General features: G+C 42.3%; 1 protein-coding gene across 1 annotated transcript in view; it reads left to right on the forward strand.

Moving 5' to 3' along the window:
* TG (thyroglobulin) overlaps positions 1 to 19,079 on the forward strand; it is a 140,539-nt gene that overhangs the window by 53,376 nt on the left and 68,084 nt on the right. The window contains exons 30-35 of the mRNA XM_081323300.1: positions 1,517 to 1,596; positions 4,208 to 4,351; positions 8,695 to 8,748; positions 13,993 to 14,127; positions 16,373 to 16,537; positions 17,763 to 17,985. Of these exons, the coding sequence (XP_081179426.1) occupies positions 1,517 to 1,596; positions 4,208 to 4,351; positions 8,695 to 8,748; positions 13,993 to 14,127; positions 16,373 to 16,537; positions 17,763 to 17,985 (801 nt within the window). The remainder of the gene's footprint in view (positions 1 to 1,516; positions 1,597 to 4,207; positions 4,352 to 8,694; positions 8,749 to 13,992; positions 14,128 to 16,372; positions 16,538 to 17,762; positions 17,986 to 19,079) is intronic.

Genomic DNA, 19,079 nt, shown 5'->3' on the forward strand with positions numbered 1-19,079 from the left:
TCTATCTATCTATCTATCTATCTGTCTATCTATCTACCTACCTACCTCCTACCTATCTCATCCAAAGAGATGAGTACCCACCTTGAACAGGTTTTATTATTAGTGTATGCAGTGCTTTTTTGTAAGAAAAATGGTATATATATAACTGAATATATATATATATATTCAGTTCTTAGCAGGACCGGTGGTTGAGAAGTAATTAGTAATTTTTTTCATTTTTAAATTTGGGGTCACACTTTTACACTAAAAATTAAAAATAAGATTTTCAATTCACCGATTTTTTTTAAAATAAAGAAATTACTTACTTTTCATACATAGTCAATCACTGTACACACACCCACACATCAGTTGTGTATTGAAACATAACAGTCGCCGCCTGCAGTAAGCAGTCAGCCTATGAGCACGCAATCAATCACAAGCCAAGCAGCACCATCACAACCAGCACAGCCAAAGTACGCATGCAATTGGACTTGACACACAAGCAGCCCGCATGCACCATTGTAATGATTTTGCCGCCAACCTGCTACACTCGACAGGGCGATTCAAGTCTACGTGGACCAAACATCAAATTTTCAAAAGTTACTTTTAAAACTTGGACAATCCATCGAAAAAAGGTGCCGGAACTCGGTTCTGGTGCGTTCTATGACAAAAAAAAGCACTGAGTGTTTGGCATTGTTACATTAACCAAGAGACCTATTGCAAAGCGGTAGTTTGACTACCAAGGTAACAGCTCTACTGTAGGAAATGCTCTCGCACTTCCCAGGGTGCTCCACAGGAGGGCGAGCTGGCTTCACACCAGAAAGAGAGACGAGTGGCTCTTCCTTGCAGCCTCATCCAAGGCTTCCTCCCACCTGGAGCCACCTCGCAAACAGGCACCACAGCCAAGAAAGTCAGAGTCGGCAGGAATCTGACTGCCTGCACAGAGCACCAGCTCATCTCTCCACCAAAGTGGCACCTATTTAATCTGCTTGCATAGAATATGCTTTTTGAACAGTTAAGTGGACGGAAGCTGAGGCATGTGATGGGAGCTCACCCCAGCATGCAGTGCTAAGGACTCGAACCTCTGAAGCAGAGACCATCTCCAGTGTCATTAAGCCCCTGAGCCACCATGCCTCTTACCTTGGGCAGGTTATAACAATATATAAAAGAAACAAGAACGCATTTCGAACAAGTTAATAAAAGTCCTTCTGTGACATTGCTGGGTCCTAGTTGTTCGTTTAAATTTTGCTGTAGACATCTGCTCTCTCTCTCTCTCCTATAACCTAAGAAAATTATTAACCTCTGCTTTAGAGATTTTTTTTTAAAGAATCCCAGTAGCCTTAATATGAATTTGCTCCTGGTTTGGAATGCAAGTTTCAATCAGATTACTAAGCTCCAAAGATCATTTATCCCTCTTAGTAAAGAATAGGGGCCTCTTGTTGTCGTCTCAGGAATTAAGATGCCAAATGTATTCATTTTCTTTTGTTTTTCAAATTCCGTCTTTCTTTTCTTCTCTTTTCTTTTTTTTTCCATTCAGGTTTTTTGACTGTGAACGACTTTGCGATGCTGATCCTTGCTGCTCGGGTTTTGGACTTCTAAATGCTTCCCTAGACACAGGTATTTTTGTTTTAATTCATTCATTATAAACCTGGGAAAAATTTTTATTTTCCCGAGGTCAGGGATAGGCAACCTCGGCTCTTTTATGACTCATGGACTTCAACTCCCAGAATTCCTGAGCCAGCTATGCTGGCTCAGGATTTCTGGGAGTTGAAGTCCATGAGTCATAAAAGAGCCGAGGTTGCCTACCCCTGACCTAGGTAATCTGGAACCTATTTCATTGTGGTTCACAGTGTATAAACAAACTCCCGTGTGCTTGTTTGAGTCAGGTGCCCGGTAATGCGGTAATGACACGTGGATAAGAAAGGAAATGGGGAAAGTAGGTTTATTTTTCTAAGAACTTGCAGCCCAAATCAGGCACTTTAGAAAAGCTTCAGTGGAAAGTGCTGAGGTCTGTGAATGATCAGGATCTTCGTGTTGATCCTGAAACTAGTTCTATAGCCAGCAGTTTGCAGTAGTGGCCAAAACTGTGGAAACCTTTTGGGGAAAGCGTACACTAGAAATGCCACCTTTGGTTAAGTTTCCACCAATTTTTCTTCTCGTTTCTTTATAACTGTAGCCTTGTTCACTTAATAATACTATTTTACATCGCTTTCTGGGCGACCAGTCAGCTCTTTGCACCATGACTTTAATTTTATTGCATTTTACAAGCTCACTAAATGAAAGAACACACACACACACACAAACGCAAGCCACTTGATAGCGATCACACAACACACTGACAAATGTCCTCCTCTCAGCTTCAATATACGACATCAATAACTGAATCCTACTGTGATCTGATTGGCTCATTGCCAAAACAAGATGACACCCGATTGGCTCTCTAAACACTCACGCTCATTGGCTCCAATCAGCTGAAGGAAAGCTACCTGATATCAACCTAAGCAAGTTGTGCTTCCTTTTTCTGGTTATTTGGCTCTAACTTTTTATAGAATACAGATAACTGAACAATCCTTGTTGCGTTACATTCATGATTAAATTATCTTTCCATTGTTATATAATTTTATGGTACTACTCCCCCCAAAAAAAGTGGTGTTATTAGCCATCAAACCTCAAAAGTACACTTTTCCCAAAAGGTTTCCACAATTTCGACCACTACTGTATATCCTGCTGGGCTGCTTCTGTTGCCGATTAATCCACATTCTTTGGAAAAGGCAAGTAGAAGACAGACAAGCAGGCTATTTCTTTCTGGTCAGCACTGCACTTTGGACATGACCAGAGAACAAATAGATCCAGGTAGTCTCGACTTACAATCATCCTTGGTGGAGCAGTGGGCTAATGCCTCCTTAAGTAACACCAGCTGCCTGCAATTAGTGCAGGTTCGCATCCCACCAGGCTCAAGGTTGACTCAGCCTTCCATCCTTCCCAGGTAGGTAAAATGAGGACCCAGATTGTTGGGGGCAATTAAGCTGACTTTGTAATAATGCCGCTTGGGGTGTGTGTGAAAGCCCTAATAAGCAGGCATATACATAGAATGAAGGCTACTGCTAAGCTTGTAAGCCGCCCTGAGTCTTCGGAGAAGGGCGGGATATAAATGGAATTAAAAAAAAATTGGTGGCCAGTCAAAGTTACAACGGCACTGAAAAAGAGCGACTGAGGACCGTTTTTCACAGTTACGGCCTTTGCAGCATCCCCAGGATCAGGCGATCAAAATTCATCTTGGCAAGATGGTTCGTATTTGGGATGGCTGCAGTATCCCAGGGTCATGTGATCACTTTTGATGACCTTCTGATCAGCAAGATCAATGGGGCAGCCAGATTCACTTAACAACCACGTCCCTATCATGACAACTGCAGCGGTTCACTCAACCGCTGTGGCAAGAAACATTGTAAAAGGGAGCCAAAGTCACTTAAGAACTGTTCTGGTTAGCAGCAGAAATTTGGGGCTGAATCGTGGTCCCATCCCCTGCATACAGGTAGTTCTCGACTTATGACGAGCTTGCAGTTATAACGGAGCACCCCAAAAATACTTATGACCTGGTTTGGAACTTCTAACGATGGTCCTTTCATAGTCACGTGACCGTCTATCAGACTCTTGGCAACTGGCCTGCATTTATGGCTGTTTGTAGCATCCTGCGTCCACATGATTCTGTTTCACAACATGTTTGCTAAACCATGTTGGTTGTTCCAAATGCATTGCCATTTTTTTCCTGGCAGCCAGCTCACACTGCTCATTTTATGACAGCCAACAGGCCATCCTGCTATCAACTGGGATGTTTTTATTTGCAATTGTGACGAATATCTGTAGTTCGGGTGTAGGATGAGGATGGAGGTTCGTTCTCCGAGCGTGTGGGTTGGTGTCTGAATGTTTCGTTACTTGGCTAGGCAGAATTTAAGGAATGTCAGTGTCAGTGATCTTCTGTTGATGAGGGCTTCAGGTGTGGGTGTGTGAAGTGAGTCCCTGACATCTCCTAAACGCCGCTGCAGATGTGACCCAGCCTGGTAACAAAATGTTTGGAAACCAAACCCCAAACTTGGAGAACGAACCTTCACCCTCATGTTTTTATTTCGTTGGTAATACATTTGTGGATGGATTGTTTTAAAAATGTCAAGCCCGTGTGTGGAGATGTGTAGAAAAAATAATGGCAACCACTACTGTTTTCTCATTTCAGACAGCAAGATTTTGTGTTTGACTCTGGGCAGTTTAGGAATTCAAACCTGCAGTGCCGAAGTAAGAAGCGACTGGCAGATTTCCCCTTGTACGTCTCTGGAAATTGAGGCCAGGGTGCATCCCTTCGGCTGGTATCAGAAATCTTGTGAGTACCGAGTTTGGGCCATATATGAATAATGGGGTTCAGTCTAATGACGGATGCATCTGTAAATGGCATAAGACGCAGCATGTCAGAGATTATTGAGAAGATACGAGGAAGGAATTCCAGAGAGACTTCTGTGGGAGGGAGAAGGATAAATAAATAAATTCAAAGATCAGAATGGCCCCAATCTTCTTAGCTTTTCATAAAAGGTAAAGGTTCCCCTGCACATATGTGCTAGTTGTTTCCAACTCTAGGGACCAGTGCTCATCTCCATTTCAAAGCCGAAGAGCCAGCGCTTTATTGGACTGGAACTAAGAAGAGTTTCCACGTACACATTCATGTCCATACATCATACTGAGAAGACTTTCCACATACATGGACATTCATCATGTTCTATCGGGGTTTCTTCAGGCACAGACCTCTTTCAGTTGCTAGCTGACAGTATGGAGGAGATGGCAGAAATTTGCAACCCGCCCATCATTAGACATTTGCCAGATAACACTTGCCAGAGTTCTGCTTTTCTTGTTTTAGAATCCAAGGCAATCTTTCATTTTCAGTAATGAAAGCCACATATTTTTATTTGTCCTGCCTGGAAAATCCTTCACATCTTTCCCATATGCTTCCTTGGTTTAAGGACCCCAAAAATGAGAAGTGGGAACAGAAACTCTAGCCAAAAATAGGTAAAGGGTCCAGCTGTAAGCTAAATTCCTTCAAGATGTTTAATCTTTCCTGCAATGTGTGTTTCGAACAGATTGCCAGATGTGATCCAAGACATTTTGATGATGCTTAAGCCAAAAAATATCTGAATTACCCTTCCATATAACATATGCTCCTGTGTACATATATGCACATATATGTAGCTCAAACGTTGCTTTTGAATGGTATTAGAAACTACGAGGTTTTCTTATTTTTAAAAATTGTATTAGGGAATCTAATCCAGTTTAATAGCAGGTTAGTTTCTGCTTGAGTCTGCAGGAAAGTATTTCATACTGTGCTGTGTACATATGCAACTGATTATTTAAGCAGAGACAGTAAATACTTACAGTGCCAAAGGCCCAGGCAATCTGGAACATAAAGAACTTTTAGATTTTGCGTCTGAATTCTGCCCAGGGAGTGTGAATTCAGCCTGCAGATGGCTTTTCTTTTTAACAGACGTCAGTATTTTAATCAAAATAATCTTTATAGTTCTTCATCTTCTTGCTAAGCAGCATGCTGTATTGAGCAATAAGACTTCGTTCTGCTTAAGTAGCAAACTACTATCATATCCTCTCTGCAAGGGGTAGAGTTTTCCTGAACTTCCAAAGGGTAGAGTCTTTTCAAAAGCAAGAGAAATCATTCTGTTTGACTGGACAACGGGAACAAAGCATCCTACAAGGAAACCGAGAAATCCAGAAGAAGCTCAATAGTTCAGTTATTTGTAAACCTCAAGCGGGTTTTTGTGTTCAGGGTACAGGTTGTCCTCAACGTACGATCGCAATTCAGCCCAAAATTTCTGTTGCTAAGCTAGACAGTTGTTAAGTGAGTTTTGCCCCATTTCATGACCTTTGTTACCACGTTAAGTGAATCCCTGCAGTTATCCAGTTAGTAACGTGGTTGTTCAGCGAATCTGGCGTCCTCGTTGACTTTGCTTGTCAGAAGGTTGCGAAAAGTGATCACCTGACCTTGGGACACAGCCACCGTCATAAATATGAGTCAGTTGGCAAGCGTCCGAATTTTGATCACACGACCACGGGGAGGCTGCAATGGTTGCAAGTGTGAAAAATGGTCATAAGTCACTTTTTAGAGTGCCGTTGTAACTTCGAACGGTCACTAAACAAACTGTTGTAAGTTGAGGACTATCTGTATTATAGAAAGTGTAGGTGTAGGGAAGGTGTAGGTGTAAGCCTTGAAGGACAGGAGAATGACCCACAAGATAAGAGAAATTTGAGCCTGACCAAGAAAATAATTTGAGAAAATCTCTCTGACAAAGCTTGTCTCTAGTTCGCATGAACATAAAGTAAGGGAGGAGACAGCGGCATTCAGACTTGCAAGATTTTGTTACTATGGCTCTTATGGTAAAAGTAGTACTGAACTACACAGCATTGGTTTCTCAGTCTGATCGACCTTGAAAGGCTGACAGATATAGGACTGGTTTCCAGTCCATAGGTCCGCTTTGTATAGGCTGTTATAGTGCAAATGTACACAAACTTCAGCAGAAGACTACTGTGACAATAGATATATCCTGTTAAATCCAGCAAAATGATATGATGTACAATGTCCCACACGTGATTCCTTTTTATTTATTTTATTTATTTTATTTTAATTCCATTTATATCCCGCCCTTCTCCGAAGACTCAGGGCGGCTTACAAGCTTAGCAGTAGCCTTCATTCTATGTATATGCCTGCTTATTAGGGCTTTCACACACACCCCAAGCGGCATTATTACAAAGTCAGCTTATTGCCCCCAACAATCTGGGTCCTCATTTTACCTACCTCGGAAGGATGGAAGGCTGAGTCAACCTTGAGCCTGGTGGGATGCGAACCTGCACTAATTGCAGGCAGCTGGTGTTACTTAAAGAGGCATTAGCCCACTGCTCCACCAAGGCTCTACATACATTATTGATAAAGTCTGGCGCTACTGAGCTTTATTATTTATTTTATTCATGAAATGAATTGATAGGGCTGGCCAACTAACACACAGGTGACTCTGGGCAGATTATGACACCAGAAATCCACAGCATAACTATCCAACTCCACATTCCCTGGCAGCGGCAACACAACCAGACCTACCACTTGATCGTCTCCATCTTCGTTTGAGGTCCCCAGGCCAACTGACAAAACATACCTTCAGAGCCTATTGGAAAAGCAATAAGGTGAAGGCCAATTATACCTCTGGGGGAATGATGTTGCACCACTGAGTGGACCCTTTTTACATGGCCCCACCAGTTGTATATCTCCGATAGGACCTGCAACACACCCTGCTTTGTCCCAAAGGAGGCAACTGGACTTCCTTGTTTTTCTTTGAAGATGTTTTATTTCTCATCCAAGAAGCTTCTTCAGCTCTCACTGGATGGTGGGGAACGGAAGGATTTATACTTCTTGCAGACAGCTGGTTATTTGCATCCAGTCAGAGCTGAAGAAGCTTCTTGGATGAGAAAGAAAAACAAAAAAGTCCACTTGCCTCCTGAAAAAGCACCTTTGGGACAACCGTGACCTGGATGACCGGGAATCTCCATAGACATACCCTGCTTTGATGATTGATTATTTATCTTCCTGCCTCACTCACCAAAGAGTGTTGTTTTGCCTAAACATTATGACAGAGGCTATCTCAACTTCCTTTGGTAGGAGGTGACTAGGCTGAGCCTGAAGGAGGAGTCAAATGCATCATCAGTCTTGAGTCCCTTCTTGCCCACAAGAGATCTAAGTCCAGCCCTCCTTGAATTCCATTGACTCTTATCTGCTGCCCATTCACTTTGGCCATTAGTAGTTCGGATTCATGTAGAGAGCTTAAATCTATATATTCATTTGAACTGCCAGTTTTCCTGATTTCCTTCACTTGACACCTTTCTTTATGTCCCATGGCAGGATAACATGACTCCCTGGGAATCTCCACACTGCATGTTTGTGACACAGATTTAAAAAAAACAACAGGCAGAGGTTCCATCACATCATTGTGGCTGCCATCTTGATTTTGCTTTTCTAACCATGCATGGCTTTTCTCTGTTCCTTTAAGTCACCACAATGTAAAAAAGATGTTGAGACTTTAGAAAGAGTACAGAGAAGAGCAACAAAGTTGATTGGGGGACTGGAGGCTAAAACATATAGGGAACGGTTGCCAGAATTGGGTATGTGTAGTTTAATGAAGAGAAGGGTGAGGGGTGACATGATTGCAGTGTTCCAATATCTCAGGGGCTGCCACAAAGAAGAGGGAGTCAAGCTATTCTCCAAAGCACCTGAAAGCAGGAGAAGAAGCAACGGATGGAAACTAGTCAAGGAGAGAAGCAACCTAGAACTAAGGAGAAACTTCCTGACAGTTAGAACAACTAACCAGTGGAACAACCTGCCTCCAGAAGTGGTGAATGCTCCAACACTGGAAGTTTTTAAGAAGAGACTGGCCAGCCATTTTTCTGAAATGGTATAGGGTTTCCTGCCTGAGCAGGGGGTTGGACTAGATGACCTCCAAGGTCCCTTCCAACTTATTATTATTATTATTATTATTATTATTATTATTATTATTATTATTATTATTATTATTATTATTATTATTATTATTATTATTATTATTATTATTATTATTATTATTAAAGTGTTCCATGAATCCTTGTTTCTGTTAACAAAAGTGGCCTCTTTTCTTCTTCCTTTCACAGCAATTGTGCCCCCTGTGTGCCCACCCGCTCCTTCGCTAGAAAAACAAGAAAACGGTAAGGAAAACAGATCTCGAGTCAATGGAAGATAATTGAGCTTCAGGTTCCTGGGAACCAGGAGAAGGGCAGGCGCAGAAAGTCCTTGACTTACAGTATGACCCCAGTGGGATTGGAACCTCCCTAGCTAAGTAATGTGGTCATCTGATTTTATGACCTCTTTCACCAGGTCTCACCAGCAAATCATTGCAGTTGTTACCTGAAATCATGCAGCCATTCAGGGAAACTGACCTCCCCCCTTTGACTTTGTTTAGTCATAAATTGTGATCACATGAACCTGGAGTACTGCATCCAGTGGTGGGATTCAGCCAGTTTGTTCCAGTTCAGTAGAACCAGTAGCTATTTTTCTGTTGACTTCGGCGCACTGGCTGATGCCCTAGCCCTTTTTTCGCAAGGCCCAGAATGGACCTCAGGAAGTGTGTGGATGCCACTTCTGGAAGTCCATTCTGGGCCTGGGAGGCCTCCCCCAGGCCTCCGAGGCTCAGAACTAATTACCGGAAGTGGCATCCATGCAGTTTTGGTGGCCCGTTCTGGGCCTGGGAGGCCTCCCCAGCTCGGAATGGACTTCTGGAAGTGGCGTCCATGCAAAGAACCAGTTTGTTCAGGTATTTGAATCCCACCATTGGCCACAACCATCATAAATACATGCCAGTTGCTAAAGCACCAGACTCATGATCATGTAATTGTGAGGATCTGTAATGATTGTAAGTGCAAGGACTGATCATAACTAACTTTTATTAGCACTGTTGTAACTTCGCACAGTCCTCAATGAATCGTCATAAGTCAAGGACCACCTGTAGATCTAATAAAGCTCTTCTCCTCTGCAACTTGGAAATTCAGTTTGGGAACAGTTTTCAATTAGCAATAATTGCATCTTTGAAATTCATTCAGCGGAAGTTACACTCAGGCCTGCAATCTCAAATGGACCATACAATGTGGAGCAATGGAGACTTATTATGGGATTGCTGTGGTTTGCAACTACTGATTTGGAAAAAGAATGCTTTGCCCTGTTTAGAAGCCACCTATTTTAACATCCAGATAAACATCTGGTGTGCTTTCATGTTAACGTTGGCTGGCTACTTTCTTTCAAATGACAACTTGGTGGGTAGGGAAAATTGCCAGTCCCGGAAGTCTGATTATAGTTATTACCCACCAAAGATTTCAGGAAAGTGGTACATATTGTCACAAAGTATTCCCTCGTCTCCAGCAAGACTCGCAGAAATACTTGTTTGCAACAGGTTCTTGAAATAAATATGATCTGCTCGGATTTCTTCAAGGAAAATCTTTGCTATGATGCTCATACAGTTAGATATCTGAAAGCTAGTCACTTTGAACAAGACAGAAAAAAACGCCCTTCTTTCTTTATTTTTTTCCTCCTTTTTTGAAAACGTGATGAACCCTAGTGGAATTCTGGGACTTGAAGTCTACACAATCTTCAGGTGCCAAGGCTGAGAAACACTCCGTAGAATGTAATTTCCAGAGACAAATTCCTGGGTCAAAGTCCACAAAATTCAGCAGGATAATCTTCTGACCAATATAGCAGTTTGTAAATCATCTTGTAGATCAATGTTCTCCAAAGTGATACTCCTTCAGATCTTCAACTTCCAAAAGTTCTAGTCAACATTGGAAGTTTAGTGCTGGCCCAGCTAGGAGATGTCAGGCTAATATTCCTATCTCCACCAGGTAATGGGCAAGAACATTGATTTCTGATCCATTTAAGTTCTCCCAAAATTCTATTTGAGGACCTCCCATCTTTTTGGCTTGGGAAATTTGGAAACCTATCTTGAGTTTCCATTGACCAGAAGGAAAACTGGGATGTTGCTTTCTACTTTTCCCTTTAATTCCTCAGAATTCTGTCCACCATCCCAACTTCACTATATCATTTTTGGGGGGTAGATGGACACCCTTCTTTTAAAAAAGCACTGAGTTCCACCCATCCACCACTTTTATGGTGTTTAAGATGCCTGTGGCTTGGAAGAATTACAAGGAGTAAATATAGTTTCTGAAGTTAGTACTTCAGACTGAGTGCACTTTGCAGCATGTTAACTGTTCATTTTTTTTAAAGGAAAGTCTAGTGAAATGTGATAGACACCAAGGGAGATCACAAAGTGGGATCACAAAGACCTACCTACTAGAAGTCTAGTTTAGGTACAGGTAATCATCGTGACCATTTGTTTAATGATCATTCAAAATTACAACAAAGATGAAAAAAGTAATTTACAACTGGTCTTGTACTTATGACCACCACAGTGTTCCCATGGCCACATGATCAAAATTGAGATGCTTGGCAACTGGCATGTATTTAGGACAGTTTCAGTGTCCCAGAGTCACCTGATAGCAAGTTGTGACTTTCCTGTCTGGCTTCTGACAAGCAAAGTCAATGGGGGAAACCAGATTTGCTTAACAATTCACTTAAGGACTGCAGCAAAAAAGGGTCATAAGATTTGGGTGATTTGTTTAAAAACTGCTTTGCTTATTAACAGAAGTTCCTGTCCCAACTGTTGTAGTAAGTCAAGGACTACCAGTATGTGTAAGACCTAAATATTTAAACCGTGTAGAACAGGGCTAGGCAACTTTGGCTCATTTATGACTCGTGGACTTCAACTCCCAGAATTCCTCAGCCGATTCATTTTATTCACAAATGAATCCAGGAGTTTAACGGTTAATTAAAAATAAGTACATGAAATCTTTTCTCTGGAAATAAAGTCACAGGAGAGCAGTTTCCTTGAACTGTAGCCCAGACAGAGGGAAAACTAAGACCTGTGTTTCTGTCTCCAGTAAAACATTGCTTTCCTGACATTCCTTACTGCTAATTAGGATGTGGAAGATTCATTTAACAACCGGGACAAAAAAGCCATAAAAACACAAGGCACTTAACAACTCCCTTGCTTAGCAATGGGAATTCTGGTCTCAAATTTGGTTGTAAGGCAAGGACTATCTGTACTTCAGAGATTTTTAAAATGGAGAAAAGTTGCAACAGAAGACAAAGTTTGATAACTTGCTCAAATATCAGTCAATCAGAATAGAGCTGGAAGGGACCATGGAGATCTTCTAGTCCAACCCCCTGCTCAAGCAGGAGACCCAATACCATTTCAGACAAGTAGGCTGTCCAGTCTTTTCTTAAAAACCTCCAGTGACGAAGGACCCACAACTTCTGAAGGCAGCCACAATTCACTGTTAGGAAGTTTCTCCTTAATTGCAGGTTGCTTCTCTCCTTGAATAGTTTGCATCCATTGTTTCTTGTCCTGCCCTCTGGTGCTCTGGAGAATAAGTTGAGCCCCTCTTCTTTGTGGCAGCCCCTCAAATACTGGAATACTGCTATCATGTCACTCCTAGTCCTTCTTTTCCCTAGATTGCCCACACCCAATTCCTGCAGCCGTTCTTCAGATGTTTTTTATCTCCCAGGCCTTTAATCATGCTCTTCTTTGCACTTTTCCCAAAGTCTCAGCATCTTTTTAATAATGTGGTGACCAAACCTGGACGCAATATTCCGGGTGTGGTCTTACTAAAAGGTAAAGGTAAAGTTTCCCCCGCACATGCGTGCTAGTCGTTTCCAACTCTAGGGGCCGGTGCTCATCTCCGTTTCAAAGCCAAAGAGCCAGCGCTTGTCCGAGGACGTCTCCGTGGTCATGTGGCCGGCATGACTAGACGCCAAAGGCGCACGGAACGCCGTTACCTTCCCACCGTCGTGGTCCCTATTTTTCTACTTGCATTTTTTACGTGCTTTCGAACTGCTAGGTTGGCAGAAGCTGGGACGCGTAACAGGCGCTCGCTCTGTTACGCGGCACTCGGGATTCGACCCGCCAAACTGCCAACCTTCTGATCAACAAGCTCAGCGTCTTAACCCACTGAGCCACCATGCCCCTGTGGTCTTACTAAGGATCTATAAATCCTTAAATAAATAAGGATATATAAATCCTTGTATGCTGATGGTGTCAGACACAAGTGACTGTGAGTGATTTATTGTCCCAAAACAAATATCCTTTAAAATCAGCCAGATAGCCCAGACATCTTTGGATTGCATTGTCTGGTCTTTTCTTTTTATTTTGAAGAGCATAAGCAGTCATTTTCAGAATTGGGTCTGGAGCTAGACAAATAACTTCTACGCTGTTGGAACTGGCAACTCAGACTGCGGAAAATTGATGTGTAATTATTGTTTAAACTGTTTTTCTTAAGTTCCTATCCCTGGAAAGCCTCCATGTCTGTTGTTTTTATGGCAAAAAAAAAAACACCCTGAAGAGTCTGCAAAATCCCCCTTCTGTTTTTGTTTTTAAATGCAACTATTAAAAGTGTGGCTTCTGAAAAACAAATACACAACTGGAAATAAAAGCAAGGAGGTTGTTCAATTTTTGCACATTCCAGGGAAGACAGTAGATTGGATCTGATGCTAACCATGATTTAGTTTCTTTGAAAGCATGCCAGTATAAGCAGGAAGAAGGCAGTCTTTTTGAAATATTCCACCAAGTCTGAAGTCAAAGCAGATTAGATGGGCAATTCGTCTATTTCTAGTGGAATGAAAAAAGCGTCTAACCATTTCTCAAACGCGGAAGTCCCATTTCCTGGTGACCAGATTACAGGTAGTCTTTGACTTTATGGCCACAGTTGAGCTCAACATTTCTGTTGTCTAAACAAGACAAGTTATTAAGTGAATTTTGTCCCATTTTACGACCTTTCTTGCCGCAGATGTTAAGTGAGCAACTCGTTTGTAAAATGAATCCGGCTTCCCCATTGACTTTGCTTGTCAGAAGTTCACAAAAGCTGGTCACATGATCGCGGGACACTGCAACCGTCATAAATACGAGTCAGTTGCCAAGTGTCTAAATTTTGATCACATGACCATGGAGATGCTGCGACGTTCTTTCGTGTGAGGAACGTGACTTTCTTCAGTGCCATAGTAACGTCAAGTGGCCACTAAACGAATGGTTCATTAGTTGAGGACTGTCTGTATTGAAAGACATCTATGTGGGAAGAATTTCCTCTGGGCATTGAATGGAAGGATGAGAACCCAGGGAGGCTACAGACAACTAGAGAGAGGGTAATTAATTATAGCTATAATTATAACCTTCAGTAGAACATTTGCACATATTTCTTGACAAGAAGAAATATGAATTTACTTAGCTGTGACTCACATGCCCCACTGATTATTTGGCTCCGCTGATCCATTTATTTTATTTTGCATTCCAACAAATGTAAATTATGGTTCTCAAGACTTCTACTGTTGCATTTCTGCATTTTGTTTTTTAGTGACCTTGGACAAATGGCAGCGTTTAGATAGGACCTCCACTATTCTTGATCCTTCCATTTCTAAATTTGATGTCATCCAGGTCAGCAGAGATGCTTCCAGTGACTTTGCTGCCATCCGAGATTATTGTCTCTCAGGTAAGATGGTCTGTTTTCCAAAATGATGCTCCTTTCCTTTCCTTTCCTTTCCTTTCCTTTCCTTTCCTTTCCTTTCCTTTCCTTTCCTTTCCTTTCCTTTCCTTTCCTTTCCTTTCCTTTCCTTTCCTTTCCTTTCCTCTCCTCTCCTCTCCTCTCCTCTCCTCTCCTCTCCTCTCCTCTCCTCTCCTTTCCTCTTCCTTCCCTCCTTCCTTCCTTCCTTCCTTCCTTCCTTCCTTCCTTCCTTCCTTCCTTCCTTCCTTCCTTCCTTCCCCCCTCCCTCCCTCCCATCTTCCTCCCTCCCTCCTGCCCTCCCTCCCTCCCATCTCAAGATTTCAGAAGAGGTTTGCCATTGCCTTTTTTGCTGGGTTGAGAGAAAGTGACTGGCCCATGATCACCCAGATGCCTAGGGTAGAACTAGAACTCATGATCTCCTGGTTTCTAATTTGGTATCTTCACCATTACAACAAACTGACTTCTTAAATGCAAGTTGCATTAATTACATTGTCAATTGCCTAACTAAAATGAATGTGTAATTTTTTAAAAAAAACGAACTGGGGAAATAACCGTTAGAGGCAGGGTCTAATCCGAACAGACTAAAAGGGAGTTACTGAAATCGTTTTAATTACTAACTTCTAAGAAAGCCATTTGAAACTGGAGGCTGAATGATGCCCAATCAAGAACCCCGGGGCTTATATTTCACATTAGATGCCTTTTAGAAGTTTATCCCAACTTTAAAGGGGAAGAAGCAAAAGAAAAAGAAAAAAAAAGAAAAAAAGAAGAAGAATTTATTTAGCTGCGTCTGGAAGCCCTGATTATTTTTGAAATTTTCTGTGCAGGAATGACATACATTCTTTCTATCTGATGCAAATGAATGACGTAGATTCTTTCGATCTGATGCAAATTGCTGTCTACAGGATGGTATCGCTATGGCCAAGAGCAGACATTTAGAATTTCAGTTCTAGATTCAGCTTTTCAGGGCTGGTCTTCCAAAGGCATTATTCATGTTTTGAGTTTCTCTCAAACATCAACAACCCAAAAGCAGACTCATAGCCAGATCCTATTTACTGCCTTTTGGAAGGTGAGACTTATTACATTTATAAAACAGATGACATAAAATTAGTTTGGAAAATCTTCCACCTCCTCCTCTTCCTCCAACCCCACTCCCCTCTAGCCCTGATGATGTTACTTAGTTTGGGTAATGAAATGTCTGCAAGAAAACAACCAAACTCAGAGAGCACCAAGGTCTCCACAGTCCTCTTCCTCCTCCTCTTCCTCTTCCTCCTCCTCAAACTTCACTCAGCCTGCTTGTCACAATATAAAGGGAAACTGCTTTATTCCTTTACAAACAGGCCTAACTTCACCATTAAGTACTGATAATAATTAGTAAGGTAAAGGTAAAGGTAAAGGTTCCCCCGCACATGCATGCTAGTCGTTTCCGACTCTAGGGGCCGGTGCTCATCTCCGTTTCAAAGCCGAAGAGCCAGCGCTTGTCCGAGGATGTCTCCGTGGTCATGTGGCCGGCATGACTAGACGCCAAAGGCGCACGGAACGCTGTTACCTTCCCACCGTAGTGGGCCCTATTTTTCTACTTGCATTTTTACGTGCTTTCGAACTGCTAGGTGGGCAGAAGCTGGGATGAGTAACAGGTGCTCACTCTGCTACGCGGCACTCGGGATTCGACCCGCCAAACTGCCGACCTTCTGATCGACAAGCTCAGCGTCCTAACCCACTGAGCCACCGCGTAATAATAATTAGTACTAAGAAGTATATCCTGCAGCGATTTTTCCTCTATCTATATGTGTCCAGATTGCATCTCTCAGAATTCCCAGCCTCTCTATATTTGGAGTGCATCATGTTGGGGAAAAAAAGTGTCCTACATTATCGTATACAAAGCTGTACCTTTTGTAATAATTGTCCTTCCTTTTCATACGATATTTATGGAAGTGCTAGGATACGGGGTGTCCAATGTGACACAACTGAAAGCAACTGAAAAGAAATTGGGTCTCTAATTTCTCTAATTGGACAGTAGATAGATTCTGTTTGTTTCTTTTGATGACCCTTAAACCATCTCCTCAGATCACCTTCTAAATATCATCACTGTAGCCACGTGGGAATTGCCCAAACTTGTTGGCTCCATTATGGATTATGTTCTCCATTTCGATCTCCAAAATATCCGTTTTTTTTTAACCTGCTCTTTGTTTTATCTGCCTGTGCAATTCATAGTTGGTCATTTCTTTCTTTACAGTTTGTTCAAAGGACAACTTGTGCCTAGTGACCACCCTTGAAATGTTGCCATCGGCAGCACGGTGCATGTTCTACCCGGAAACACAGAGTTGTACCCTGAGTCTACAAGGCCACCACTGTCTTATTTTACTCAAAGAACCAGCTGCTTATATCTATCGAAAGCAAGGTGCGTACGTGGCAAAAAAAAAAAAAAAAAGATTAAGGAGACTTGATTTGTTAATCCCCGAAGCACAAAAGAAGTGGAAATAAACCAGCATGGCAGTCGATCTTACAGCCGTCGAACGATGCCAAGTTTGGTTAACAAAAGAAGAATAAAACATAATACAAGATAAAGCTGCCCCCAATCAAAGGCATAGACGAAAACCACAAATGCAGGCAGGAACAGCATACACTGAAATGAAATGAAATGAAATGAACCTTTATTGTCAAAGTACAACTATGTGTACATTGAGATTAGCTGAGCCTTCCTTTGTGCTCCCACCCCCCAACACACAGTGACAACAAACCCTCCATCTTACTACACCATGTGAACCAACTACACCACACACCGGCCTCCCAAGTCAATTCTGCATAAAATTCACAAAAGTTATTTCTCATTCAAAAGCCTAACAGCCCACGGATAAAAGCTGTTTTTCAGCCTGTTGGTGTGGCTGGCTATACTCCTATATCTCCTACCCGATGGTAGGAGAGTAAAGAGGTACCGTCCACAACCAAGTAAATAATGTCATGTTAGGAGCATCTGCCCAGTGTATTGGGCTAGACCCAACCAAGTCCAGATGAGACATTCCATATAAAGTAGTAGAGATAAGAGGGCCAAGTCCCTATGGGACTTCCAGGTGCAGGCAGACAGACAAGCAGACAGACAGGTAGGTGATGGCCAACCAACCAGACAAGGATCAGAAGACAGCAGCGGTGATAGATGTAGCAGTGCCATGTGACAGCTACATCAGGAAGACAGTGGATGAGAAGCTGAAGAAGTATGGAAAGTAAAAGGCCAAAATGGTCCCAGCGGTGCTGTGACCTCTAAGCTGGGAGAATGGCTCCAGCAGGTCCCAGGAATGACCTCAGAGCTTTCTGTCCAAAAGCGTGCAAGTGATAGGAACAGCTAAGATATTGCGCAGAACCCTCAAATTCCCAGGCCTAGGTAGAGAACCCAGGATTGAGGAAGACACATACCACCCATAAGAGTCAGAAGGAAATTTTTTTGGAAGAAATTTTGCAGAGTGCTTTGGGGAAGAGTTTTTGTAAAAGTCATTGCATCTCTTGGGTTATATGCAGGCTTGCCGAAGCTGAATTTCAGTCTAACTTTATAGTACCCAGATTGAAATCTGCATCATTAGGCTTAAAGCTTCTTCTCAAAGAGTTTTTTTTAATGTCTTCCTTTGGTGCAGATGTGTTTCTACCCACGGCTGAAAGAAACAAGGACCTTTCGGTATTCATCCCATCACATGGGACCTTGTTAGGCATCTCCCAAGTCATTCAAGTGGGTTCTGAATGGAAAAGCATTGGACGCTTCCTTGGGGTTCCTTATGCAGCACCTCCAGTGGGAGAGAATCGGTTCCATCCTCCACAGCCTTTCACCTGGACAGACTTCTGGAATGCAACCACAATCCGGTGAGGAAGACAAATAGCCCCTTAACAGCCAAGACCAAGGGTCTTCAAACTTGGCCCTTTTATGACTTGTGGACTTCAACTCCCAGAATTCCTCAGCAAAGCATGCTGAAGTTGAAGTCCACAAGTCATAAAAGGGCCAAGTTTGAAGACTCCTGGCCAAGACTCACTTTCTTAGTTTAAGTATTTACAATCACAATTGAGCCCAAGCTTTTTGTTGCTAAGCGAGACATTTGTTAAGTAAATGTTGCTCCATTTTACAGCCGTTCTTGCCACAGTGGTTAAGTGAGTCACTGCAGTTGTGAAGTTACATGATGAAAATTTGGGGTGTTCAGCAACCAGCATATATTTATTTAAATTTCACACAAATGCAAGTCCTCGAGCATGAGTTAGTCAGTGTATTCCCTAGCAGATTCATCTCACACCAAAATCTTGCATCTTTCTCTAGTTACCTCTTCAGAATTCAGTGGAGCATTTGGATCAGAAATCTTTTAAGGTCCTGAGGCTCACCTTGCAATGTTGAATGGGTGGAAAAGAGAGAAAAGAGAGAACAAGAAAGAAAGAAAAAGAAAGAGAGGAAGGGAGGAAGGAAGGGAGGGAGGGAGGGTTGGAGGGAGGGAAGTGAGGTAGGGAAGAAAGGGAAGGAGGGAAAGAAGGAAGGGAGGGAGGGAGGGAGGGAGAGAGGGAAGGAAGGAAGGAAGGAATAAAATAATATGGCGGTGTCAGTGATTTGGGGTGAAGGATCTCCATGACTGTGGAGGATCAAGATTGTCATAGAAGTTTCACTTTTCCAGATTATCATTAATTACTCGTGAATTATGAAGTATATTAGATCATGATAGAAAACTGGAAACCTCTGCTATGCTAAGATAAGGGTAACATGAATGAATATTATTTATGGCTGACCTTAGTTCTCAATTGACTTTCTACCGCAGCTTCTTTCACTGTTTTAATTGTGAATTAATTTTAATGTTGAATTAACTCACTTTCTTAGATACCATAAGTATTTATGACTGCCATTGAGCCCAAACCTTTTGGTGGCTAAGCAAGACACAAAATTTTTGTGAATTTTGCCTCATTTTATGACCTTCCTTGCC

The sequence above is a fragment of the Vipera berus genome, assembly GCF_964194415.1.
Source record: "Vipera berus genome assembly, chromosome: 3".
Taxonomy (NCBI): domain Eukaryota; kingdom Metazoa; phylum Chordata; class Lepidosauria; order Squamata; family Viperidae; genus Vipera; species Vipera berus.